At 41.4% G+C, this 13,158-nt stretch overlaps 1 protein-coding gene and 1 pseudogene across 1 annotated transcript in view; both read right to left on the reverse strand.

The window, feature by feature from the left end:
* Positions 1-300: 300 nt before the first annotated feature.
* Positions 301-4,184, reverse strand: LOC109883373 (zinc finger protein 239-like; annotated as a pseudogene).
* LOC109883374 (paraspeckle component 1-like) overlaps positions 3,900-13,158 on the reverse strand; it is a 35,864-nt gene continuing 26,605 nt past the window's right edge. The window contains exon 7 of the mRNA XM_031792775.1: positions 3,900-7,215. Coding sequence (XP_031648635.1) covers positions 7,186-7,215 — 30 coding nt within the window. The 3' untranslated portion in view covers positions 3,900-7,185. The remainder of the gene's footprint in view (positions 7,216-13,158) is intronic.

The raw sequence follows: 13,158 nt of genomic DNA on the forward strand, positions 1-13,158 counted from the left end.
TTGTCAACAAAAATGTAATAGGCTACTTCAATATGCTAACATGCAGCCATCAGTACAGATAGAAGATATCCTGTATGTCATTGTTAAACAATTGAATAGGAACTCCTGTTGTTTAGAAATCCAAGTGTGTGCTATGTGCTAGATACAGTGGTGAGGACTTCCTGAAGCCAGCAGTGTCCTGGAGGGTAGGTCCCTGAAACTGAGCGCTAGATTCAGTTTACCAATCTGATGCTGACTGGTGATTTCCCCTCAACACACATTACTCAGTTTGTTCTGTTGTCAATTACCAGAAAACAGAACATAATTATTCAGAAGTTGGACGTATTAAGAAATTCACAATGACAAAATGTTAATTTGTTGTTTTAATTTCAGGCTGTTATTGCACTCAGTGTAGTAATATCATTTATGCCCTTTAGTATGAGTGTTCATATGTGATGTTAGACGATGTTTATAACCAAAGCATTTGTCACATTCTTTGCACTGGTAAGATTTCTGCCCTGTGTGAACACGCTGATGAAGTCTTAAATAGCTTAATGTGATGTAACCTTTCTTGCATACAGGACAGATATATGGTCTCTCTCCTGTATGAGCTCTCATATGCAATGTCAATTCTATCTTCTGGTTGAAGGCTTTGCCACAGTCCTTACACTGATATGGTCTCTCCCCTGTATGTATCCTTGAATGAATGGTCAAGTGTCCCTTATGGTTAAACATTTTGCCACATTGTTTGCACTCATAGGGATTCTCTCCTGTGTGTACCCTTGTATGGATGGTCAAGTCGTGCTTCTGGATGAAGCTTTTGCCACATCATTGTTTGCACAGATAAGGTTTCTCTCCTGTGTGTACCCTTGTATGTCTGTTCAAATCATCCTTCTGGATGAAGCTTTTGCCACACTGTTTGCACAGATAAGGTTTCTCTCCTGTGTGTATTTTTAAATGCAAGGTTAAGTTTCCCTTACGTGTAAAGTTTTTGCCACATTGTCTACACTGATATAGATTCTCCACTGCAGCAGAGTAGTCTGGATGAACTGAGAGGGGCTGATCACAGGTTGGTTGTGGTACTCTGAAGCCCTCTCCATCAGGTTCTGTTAAATTGTTTTCCTCGTCAATCTACACACAATACCCCATAATGAAAAAGCAAAAACAGTTTAATTTTTTTTAGCAAATGTATAAAAAAAATAAAAGTATTCAGATCATTTGCTATGAGACTCGAAATTGAGCTCAGGTGCATCCTGTTTTTATTGATCATCCTTGAGATGTTTCTACAACTTGATCGGCGGTAAATTCAATCGATTAGACATGATTTGGAAAGGCACACTCCTGTCTACATAAGGTCCCACAGTTGACAGTGCATGTCAGAGAAAAAACCAAGCCATGAGCTCACAGGAATTGTCTGTAGAGCACCGAGACAGGATTGTGTCGAGGCACAGATCTGGGGAAGGGTACCAAAACATTTCTGCAGCATTGAAGGTCCCCAAGAACCTAATGGCCTACATTCTTAAATGGAAGAAGTTTGGAACCACCAAGACTTTTCCTAGAGCTGGCCGCCCCACCAAACTGAGCAATCGTGGGAGAATGGCCTTGGTCAGGGAGATGACCAAGAACCTGATGGTCACTCTGACAGAGTTCCTCTGTGGAGATGGTAGAACCTTCCAGAAAGACAACCATCTCTGCAGCACTCCACCATTCATGCCTTTATGGTAGAGTGGCCAGACGGAAGCCACTACTCAGTAAAAAGGCACGACAGCCCGCTTGGAGTTTTCCAAAAGGCACCTAAAAGACTCTCAGACCATGAGAAACAAGATTCTCTGGTCTGATGAAACCAAGATTGAACTCTTTGGCCTGAATGCCAAGCGTCACGTCTAGAGGAAACCAGGCACCATCCCAACGGTGAAGCATGGCGGTGGCGGCATCATGCTGTGAGGATGTTTTTCAGCGGCAGGGACTGAGAGACTAGTCAGGATCAAGGCAAAGATGAATGGAGCAAAGTACAGAGATTCTTGATGAAAACCTGCTCCAGAGTGCTCAGGACTTCAGACTGGGGCAAAGGCTCACCTTCCAACAGGACAACGACCCTAAGCACACAGCCAAGACAATGCAGGTGTGGCTTCGGGACAAGTTTCTGAATGTTCTTGAGTGGCCCAGCCAGAGCCCGGACTTGAACCTGATTGAACATCTCTGGAGAGACCTGAAAACAGCTGTGCAGCGACGCTCCCCATCCAACTTGACAGAGGATGAGAGGAACTGCATAGAAGACATCAGAGAAACTCCCCAAATGCAGGTGTGCCAAGCTTGTAGTGCATACATACTAATGGTAAATTGTAATTATTTCGTCTCGATGGCCTATTTATTGCCTTACCTCCCTAATCTTCTACATTTGCACACACTGTACATAGATTTTTCTATTGTGTTGTTGACTGTACGTTTGTTTATCCCATGTGTAACTGTGTTGTTTTTGTCGCACTCATTTGCTTTATCTTGGCCAGGTCGCAGTTGTAAATGAGAACTTGTTCTCAACTGGCCTACCTGGTTAAATAAATATAAAACAAAAAATACCCAAGAAGACTCTTGGTGCCAAAGGTGCTTCAACAAAGTACTGAATAAAGGGTCTTATTACTTATGTAAATGATATCAGTGACGTGATCAACCTGTTTTTGTTTGTCATGGGGAATTGTGTGTAGATTGATGAGAAGAAAAAAACTATTGAATCAATTTTATAATTAAGGCTGTAACATAACAAAATGTGGAAAAAGTCAAGGTCTGACTACTTTCCGAATGCACTGTATGTATTGGCCATTGAGAGGCTTTGAAGCCATGTCATGTCATGTCAGCCATGTGGAGTAACCTAAGTATGAGTCATAATACCCATAAAACCTAGCGGTCAAAGAAGGAAATGGTTCCAATCGTTTTTACACCAAACATTAACGTGACGTTTGATAACTGTGTAAATCTTTCTAGGACAAATTGACTTATCAATATATTTGACTGCTCATTTTTGCATTAATGTGTCTGTAATAGAATAACTGTGGCAGAAATGAATGTAGACATTAATACATGCTTTTATATAGCTTCCCGAAGTGCCAAGATGGAGGCGCGGTGGCTTCGACCCAGCACCACCTAGCAGTAATTTAGTGTGTGTATATATATATATATATATATATATATATATATATATATATATATATATGTGTGTGTGTATATATATATATATATATATATATATATATATATATATATATATATATATATATATGTCATTGGGATAGATGTGATAAAGAGGTCAATGGTAGCAGACCATGGGGGATAGGACGCTGGATTGGCGTACATTCAACAAATCTGTTCTAACAGAGTGGATATTTGTCAAATCCATCATGATTGATGTATTGTAACAGGCCCACAATGTGGTTACTAAAATCCGATTTGGATATATTTGGGTGTTTTCACTGCATAAAATATATCAGTTGTCACTTTTCAGGTTCGGGAAAAAGTGACTGCTAAATGATATCTCCCATTCGTATAAACTGGTAGCATAGTTAGCATATAGAAATAGGTGGTGGTAGTCAGTAGTTTTTAACTGTAATGCAGTTGATTGATGACGATGTCATGAACATGTATTGGGGTTGACATCTATACAGCATTATACTCCGATCTTTACCTCAACATATTGTGACATACACCTATAAGCAATGGCCTAAATGTAGGCTAATGTTGCTGGGGGGCAATGGGGAGATTCGGGATGGAGATGCAGGTGGAAAACGGTGCAGTCTTTGTACTTCATGCTATCCTGGCTGAGACTGCGCATGTCAAGCACAGGGAAACGGACTCGAACTTCGTGGCTTCCATGGGTGGGGGCAGTCGTTCTACCCTGAATTCAAGAAAGCAATGTTGCGTTCAGAGTGCGCATATTACAAACTGCCACATGAATTCTAAAATCTTGTAACGTTAATCTACAAATCAAATATCTTCGTGATAACAACTGTAGCTCGCTACAAACCTGCTCCATGTAACTTAATCTCTGGTTGGAAAACCATGTCCAACAGGATGAAGGCGCTCGATCTCCTCTGCTGAACGGCAGATGTCTTGCTATGATCTGCTATAATCTTCTCCACGGCCACGAATATCTCCACAGCAGCTCCCGGCAAGCGCTCGGTGACGAACACATTAAACAACTGTAGTTTGGACATATTGGCGATGGTTATGAAAGTCTAGCTGTTCGTTTTATCAAAGAAATGTTGGTTGAAACCTCTGTCTGATTAGCCTAGGCTAGCGTCTACTCCACAACCTTTGTAAACAACAATTATGCAGTATGCTTCTTTCTAGTGTTGCCAGGTTGAGATAACATTTCCAGATCAATGACCACTCGAAACACACGGACAAGGCCTAAAAACCATCCCCAAAAATGTTTTGCGCAGCAAGAGAGGAGTTGACACGTTTATCCTTTCTCTATAACATTATCGAGAGAATTAAGGAAAATCGACGTAAGAAGCCAAATTCGGTTTCATCCAAAAAATAATTCGTGCGAGCTAACGTGATGCAATAAAGGAATGAGAAAGCTTAATTCGCCGTTATTAAACTTGCCAGATCATTTTCCATCAATACATGTCGTTTTAACTCGTTTGATTGCTATGATTGTAAATAAATCCCTTTTGCGCACGTGCATAACTATAGCTTAAATCTGACTGGAGCGTTTAAGTGATGAAAGTTGGACACAGGGTCGGTGTACTTTTTGGGCAAAATATTTCCTGTTAAATGAAAGGATAAAAAATAGTAAAGGGTCGTTCTTCCTTTATTTGATTTTAATCTGAAATCAAACAAACGGGTTGTTTTTATTGTCTAAAGTAAATATTAAATAACGAGAAACGGAATAATTATTTGATTATTCAAATGTTGTTTTTACATATCGGTTCTGGTTCAATCCGTGCCCCTTGTGTTTTGGTCAATTAATGGCCGTGGCTTCCAGACAACACAGAACATATAAATGCGTCATGTGTTTAATCTGCATATGTAATCGAATAAACAAACAATATTTATTTGTAAAAAAACAGTTTCTCGTTCTAATGATTTGACGATTGACACTCAACGTAGTGGGTCATGTGACCAGTCCTGAGTCCAAATTGGCCTAGGTCAGTGAGACAGTCACTTGAACTTCCAAAACGTTTACAACCTTAACGACTAACCTGTAGCCTACATAATTGTGTATAGGCTCTATAACATGCCACTGATCACCACAAGCTTCAGTGCCTACGAGTTTAGACAACATGACCACATGGGCTGTCAGCCCGTTGAAATTCGCGCGTCATGACCAATGATCTACAGTGGTCATGACCTATGGAGAATAGTTAGTTTAGTCTCGCCTATGTCAGGATCTGGCCATTTGTAATGAGCCTATAAGCTACATAAATAATAAGGTATGATATTTGTTTTAAGAGCTCTGTCCACGGACCTATAGCATATGACACGTATTTTCAAACTCTGACGCGCAACGGTGGGTAAAGACCGGGGCCTAGTTCCCAAAATCATCTTGATGAATATAGCTTTAAGCTGCTTTTGGCAAACGGAGCCCGGGGCATCGTTTTCCCAGAGCCTTTGTATAGCGTTAGAACCATCTTACGATGTATCTTTAGTAGCCGAGGTGTTTCCCAGAGCCTTCGTTAGTAACGTGGCTCTTGAAACCCTTGCACATCTACGAGTGATCCAGACCACATATAGAGCAGCCAAAGTGCACCGTTGGGCAAATTTTCTCACAAGACATCATTCCAAAATAATTTATACGAGTTTTGTGTAAATGGGGATGATCATACGATGACAAATGTTTAATTTGAGTAATGTAAAAAAATATCTAATGTAATATTTTAAATATGTATTTGTAACATTTTGTCAAGATTAGTTTTATCCATGCTGTTTTTCAGCAGCACGGACTGGGACACTAGTCAGGATCGAGGGAAAGATGAACGGAGGAAAGTACAGAGAGATCCTCGATGAAAACCTGCTCCAGAGCACTCAGGACCTCAGACTGGGACAAAGGTTCACCTTCCAACAGGACAACGACCCTAAGCACACAGCCAAGACAACGCAGGAGTGGCTTCGGGACAAGTCTCAATGTCCTTGAGTGGCCCAGCCAGAGCCCAGACTTGAACCAGATCAAACATCTCTGGAGACCTGAATATAGCTGTGCAGCGACACTCCCCATCCAACCTGACAACAGCTTGAGAGGATCTGCATAGGAGAATGGGAGAAACTCCCCAAATACAGGTGTGCCAAGCTTGTAGCATCATACCCAAGAAGACTTGACACTGTAATCACCGCCAAAAGGTGATTCAACAAAGTACTGAGTAACGGGGTCTGAATCTTACGTAAATGTGATATAAATATATTTTAACGTTTGCAAAAACTTCTAAAAACCCGTTTTTGCTTTGTCATTATAGGGTATTCTGTGTAGATTGAGGGAAAGAAAACAATGTAATACATTTTAGAACAAGGCTGTAATGTAACAAAATGTGGAAAAAGTCAAGTGGTCTGAATACTTTCCAAATGCACTGTAAGACGAAAAAGTAGCCTACACCTACAAGTGGATATCGAACAACTTTAGACTTTCCTCTGCTCTGAATTTCCAGCTATTTCGCTGTGACACAGAATAGGCGTTGGATAAATTCCCAACGATTTCACAAGTGATGGTATTTTTGCAGTATTGTGATCTTTGAGCAGTATGAGCTGTTTTCAGTGTCAATGAGGGTCCCAAGACAAGACCAAGACACCAACGTTGATTTGGCCTGTTTTTTTTTATTGCCATCTAATAAAATCTAACAGTCCTAAGTGAGTATTTTTTTCACACAAAACTTACCTGGTTAAATAAAGGTGAAATAAATAAAAATAAAACTTCATAGAACAAGTTTAAATGAACTGAATTTCTAAGCAGAACAATACTAGCATGAGAATCATACACTGAAGTCACACTCATTTGTCATTACCTCTGAAATCAATCAATAAAGGAATAAGGCACCAAACACTTGGTTTTTGAAAGCTGTATGTTTTATTTACTGTAATAAAGAGACATAACACTGTGTTGAAGAATAAATAGGAGGAAAAAGCAACACTTACCTGTAGGGAATCCTAATAAATACAGTTGGAATGAGGTAACACTGAAGAGCAATGTTTACGTTGTTGTTTTTAACCAGTTTTCTGGTCTCATATCTGCAGCATGTAGAGCGAGTGCACCTGGGGAACAGAGGGAGACAATGACATGATTAAAACCACCTCCACACCAGTCGACCTATCCCAACCCAGGAAAACCTCTACAGATAGAGATAGACACAACATGTCTCTGGACCCACTCACTGTCACAGTCATACGCTGGACCTAGTTTTGTCCCATGGAATAAATGTTGTGGATCTGAATGTTTTTCCTCATAATCCTGGACTATCGGACCACCATTTTATTACGTTTGCAATTGCAACAAATAATCTGCTCAGACCCCAACCAAGGAACATCAAAAGTCGTGCTATAAATTCACAGACAACACACAGATTCCTTGATGTCCTTCCAGATTCCCTCTGTCTACCCAAGGACGCCAGAGGACAAAAATCAGTTAACCACCTAACTGAGGAACTCAATTTAACCTTGCGCAATACCCTAGATGCAGTTGCACCCCTAAAAACTAAAAACATTTCTCATAAGAAACTAGCTCCCTGGTACACAGAAAATACCCGAGCTCTGAAGCAAGCTTCCAGAAAATTGGAACGGAAATGGCGCCACACCAAACTGGAAGTCTTCCGACTAGCTTGGAAAGACAGTACCGAAGAGCCCTTACTGCTGCTCGATCATCCTATTTTTCTAACTTAATTGAGGAAAATAAGAACAATCCGAAATTCCTTTTTGATACGGTCGCAAAGCTAACTAAAAAAGCAGCATTCCCTAAGAGAGGATGACTTTCACTTTAGCAGTGATAAATTCATGAACTTCTTTGAGGAAAAGATTATGATTATTAGAAAGCAAATTACGGACTCCTCTTTAAATCTGCGTATTCCTTCAAAGCTCAGTTGTCCTGAGTCTGCACAACTCTCCCAGGACCTAGGATCAAGAGAGACACTCAAGTGTTTTAGTACTATATCTCTTGACACAATGATGAAAATAATCATGGCCTCTAAACCTTCAAGCTGCATACTGGACCTTATTCCAACTAAACTACTGAAAGAGCTGCTTCCTGTGCTTGGGCCTCCTATGTTGTACATAATAAACAGCTCTCTATCCACCGGATGTGTACCAAACTCACTAAAAGTGGCAGTAATAAAGCCTCTCTTGAAAAAGCCAAACCTTGACCCAGAAAATATAAAAAACTATCAGTCTATATCAAATCTTCCATTCCTCTCCAAAATTTTAGAAAAGGCTGTTGCGCAGCAACTTACTGCCTTCCTGAAGACAACAATGAATACGAAATGCTTCAGTCTGGTTTTAGACCCCATCATAGCACTGAGACGGCACTTGTGAAGGTGGTAAATGACATTTTAATGGCATCGGACCGAGGCTCTGCATCTGTCCTCGTGCTCCTAGACCTTAGTGCTGCTTTTGATACCATCGATCACCACATTCTTTTGTAGAGATTGGAAACCCAAATTGGTCTACACGGTCAAGTTCTGGCCTGGTTTAGATCTTATCTGTCGGAAAGATATCAGTTTGTCCTCTAACAAATCAACTCTAAATTTCGGTGTTCCTCAAGGTTCCGTTTTAGGACCACTATTGTTTTCACTATATATTTGACCTCTTGGGGATGTCATTCGAAAACATAATGTTAACTTTCACTGCTATGCGGATGACACACAGCTGTACATTTCAATGAAACATGGTGAAGCCCCAAAATTGCCCTTGCTAGAAGCATGCGTTTCAGACATAAGGAAGTGGATGGCTGCAAACTTTCTACTTTTAAACTCGGACAAAACAGAGATGCTTGTTCTAGGTCCCAAGAAACAAAGAGATCTTCTGTTGAATCTGACAATTAATCTTAATGGTTGTACAGTCGTCTCAAATAAAACTGTGAAGGACCTCGGCGTTACTCTGGACCCTGATCTCTCTTTTGAAGAACATATCAAGACCGTTTCAAGGACAGCTTTTTTCCATCTATGTAACATTGCAAAAATCAGAAACTTTCTGTCCAAAAATGATGCAGAAAAATTAATCCATGCTTTTGTCACTTCTAGGTTAGACTACTGCAATGCTCTACTTTCCGGCTACCCGGATAAAGCACTAAATAAACTTCAGTTGGTGCTAAATACGGCTGCTAGAATCCTGACTAGAACCCCAAAATTTGATCATATTACTCCAGTGCTAGCCTCTCTACACTGGCTTCCTGTCAAAGCAAGGGCTGATTTCAAGGTTTTACTGCTAACCTACAAAGCATTACATGGGCTTGCTCCTACCTATCTCTCTGATTTGGTCCTGCCGTACATACCTACACGTACGCTACGGTCAGACGCAGGCCTCCTAATTGTCCCTAGAATTTCTAAGCAAACAGCTGGAGGCAGGGCTTTCTCCTATAGAGCTCCATTTTTATGGAACGGTCTGCCTACCCATGTCAGAGACGCAAACTCGGTCTCAACCTTTAAGTCTTTACTGAAGACTCATCTCTTCAGTGGGTCATATGATTGAGTGTAGTCTGGCCCAGGAGTGGGAAGGTGAACGGAAAGGCTCTGGAGCAACGAACCGCCCTTGCTGTCTCTGCCTGGCCGGTTCCCCTCTTTCCACTGGGATTCTCTGCCTCTAACCCTATTACAGGAGCTGAGTCACTGGTTTACTGGGGCTCTCTTATGCCATCCCTGGAAGGGGTGAGTCACCTGAGTGGGTTGATTCACTGATGTGGTCATCCTGTCTGGGTTGGCGCCCCCCCTTGGGTTGTGCCATGGCGGAGATCTTTGTGGACTATACTCAGCCTTGTCTCAGGATGGTAAGTTGGTGGTTGAAGATATCCCTCTAGTGGTGTGGGGGCTGTGCTTTGGCAAAGTGGGTGGGGTTATATCCTTCCTGTTTGGCCCTGTCCGGGGGTGTCCTCGGATGGGGCCACAGTGTCTCCTGACCCCTCCTGTCTCAGCCTCCAGTATTTATGCTGCAGTAGTTTGTGTGTCGGGGGGCTAGGGTCAGTTTGTTATATCTGGAGTACTTCTCCTGTCCTATTCGGTGTCCTGTGTGAATCTAAGTGTGCGTTCTCTAATTCTCTCCTTCTCTCTTTCTTTCTCTCGGAGGACCTGAGCCCTAGGACCATGCCCCAGGACTACCTGACATGATGACTCCTTGCTGTCCCCAGTCCACCTGGCCGTGCTGCTGCTCCAGTTTCAACTGTTCTGCCTTATTATTATTATTCGACCATGCTGGACATTTATGAACATTTGAACATCTTGGCCATGTTCTGTTATAATCTCCACCCGGCACAGCCAGAAGAGGACTGGCCACCCCACATAGCCTGGTTCCTTGCTGTTTGGGGTTTTAGGCTGGGTTTCTGTACAGCACTTTGAGATATCAGCTGATGTACGAAGGGCTATATAAATAAATTTGATTTGATAGAAATACATTGTATAGATTAGAACAGGGCAGCAGGTAGCCTACTGAGAGAGTTGGGCCAGTAACCACAAGGTTGCTGGTTTGAATCCCAGAGACTAGGTGAAAAACCTGTCAATGTGCCCTTGAGCAAGGCACTTAACTCTAATTCCTCCTGTAAGTTGCTCTGGATAAGAGTGTCTGCTAAATGACTCAAATGTAACATATGGTTGTCATATGATATACTCATTAGATGAGTAAATCATGTCAGCTCTTCTCATTAACTTCGATGTTGATCTGAAATGGTCACTGTTTCACCTCACTGAATATATCCCCTGATATTACACTAGGATGAAAACCAGCTGCCTTTCAAGGAGCATAGTTGTGCACCCATGGGGTTGTTTCAACACCGGACCTCGATCCGTAAAACAGGCCATCATTATTACTCGTTATATTGATATGTCAATTGGCTTATGATGAGTACTGATAGATGAGGTTCATTTACTAAGTAGATCAGGGTTTCCCAAACTCGGTCCTGGGACCCCCTCTGGGTGCACGTTTTGTAGATGACAAACACATATCGATAGAGAAAATTGTGTGTGTGTATGTGTGTGTCAGACAGATGCAATACGAAACTCCATGTGGTACATGCTTTAGTGAAACAGGACAAATCAGACCCACCCTTTAGAATGACACAGTGTTGCGGCCTTGAGATGTGCGAGATGGTCGCCAGGTAATATCCACTTGAAGGACAAGCATCCTTCATTCATTGACTCACTTATTAATTCATCCTTCATTCTACTAATACACAGTGGATTCCACCAAGTGGATTGGTAGTATGTCATGTCACAGAGGACAATGAAACAACATTCATTCAGGATACTAATGACAGGTGTATGTTGTAAGGACTGTTGTTAAACGGAACAGATGGCCCTAAAGCAGTGTTTGTCAGTCCTGCTGCTAGGCAACCAACAAGCTACAGAAATGCTGTTATTTCATCAATACTAGTGGCATGTCAACAGACAACATATAGAGGTCTTCACAGGTCCAACAGGCCTGAAATATTGAGATCTGACCAGAGACCCGAGCGGGTTCTAAATTCAGACTTTTGACTCAGATCTGATAATAGTCACAGTCTCAGGTACGTGCAATTGAAAATGATTTACAGACCAGAACCGTCCTCTTTAATGTGTGTGTGAGGTGATGATAACTATGCAAGCTTGTTATGTGTCAGCCAATTGCAACTCAATAAAAATGTATAGCTTATGTATAGCTGAAACTGGGTTCGGCTGCTCACTTCACAAGTGCCTTCTGATGTGGAGACGGAGAGAGCGAGTGAAAGGAGCCTTGGCCTAGGTTAGGACAGTCACGAAATTTTGTCAGCCGGTGATTGTCAAGCAAATAACTGTCGGTCTCAAGGTAATTGACAGTTAATTAACATGAACACATTTAGCATCTACTGTTTTCAACATATAGCCTACAATTTTAAAAAGTCAAATCCATGTAATGTAGCCTACACCTTCACAATAAATCCACTATTTATTTTAGACAGGTCTAAAGAAGCATGATATGAAGAAAATGTCTATTTCAGAAGAAAAGAATAGCATACTCTGAGTTGTCCTTTTGTTAGGTCCTGATCTGGCTATGCCAAATGGTTATGGGTTACACTAGTTCCTTTAGCAGACAAGATTTGCTTATAATTCTGTGGCATAGGCTGTACACACTCCAATAGTCTCTCATTCACAATTTGACAAGCACTTGATAATGCCTCAAATTTCACGGCGGCATCCCCTTTGTGGCCGTAATGAACCCTAAAAAAATCCAGGCCTTTTGCAGCCCAAAGTTTTGCGATGTGTCCTTCTGAGTGTGCTGTGCAATCCGAAGCGGCTCTCACTCACATGATCAGGTCCTTCTTACAGGCTACAAGTGAAGACAGACACGTCAGGGACGCAACTGCGCACGTCCTTATCTAATTACGAGGTGCATATTGAAGATATTGGAAGAACTGTCCACATTTACTTTTCGTCAGCCAACAAGATGAGTAGGCCTAATGAACTGCAAAAGCAATAGCCTATGTCAATCTACTATCCCTCATAGTACAAAAGTTGACCTATTCTATTCAGTGCGAGAAATAAATATTCCAAACAGTCTGGGACAGTTGTGGGATGCGATAGATCCTAAACGAATACAACCACTAGCATCAATTGTATTTATTTTTTCATGCAATGTGGCTGACGCAACAGATCAAAGCATTTAGCTTAAAATGTTTATTAACTATTAGGCTATTTCTTCACATAAGCACAGCAATGCGCACATGGTAGTAGGCTATAAGCACGAATGTTCTATTAGTGGAAAACACCAGTATCAAAAGTGACCGCAAATGCAATTATGCATGTAATGCTTTTATTAAAAAGGTACATTTTTAATGGTGAAAATGATCTTCCCCAAACTTGAAACTTACGCGCTGTTTATGTGTGCCAGTTAGGCGCTACACCCTTTGTAAAGCAGATTAATGTGCTTCATTTTAAGATGTTATTTGGCCACTTTAGTTGTGACACAAACCTTATCAATACATATAGGCCTAAGGGCTATGAAATATGCTGGGCATCATTCACAAGTGATAATATATCATTCAAA

Source organism: Oncorhynchus kisutch, linkage group LG16 (genome assembly GCF_002021735.2).
Source record: "Oncorhynchus kisutch isolate 150728-3 linkage group LG16, Okis_V2, whole genome shotgun sequence".
Classification (NCBI taxonomy): Eukaryota; Metazoa; Chordata; class Actinopteri; order Salmoniformes; family Salmonidae; genus Oncorhynchus; species Oncorhynchus kisutch.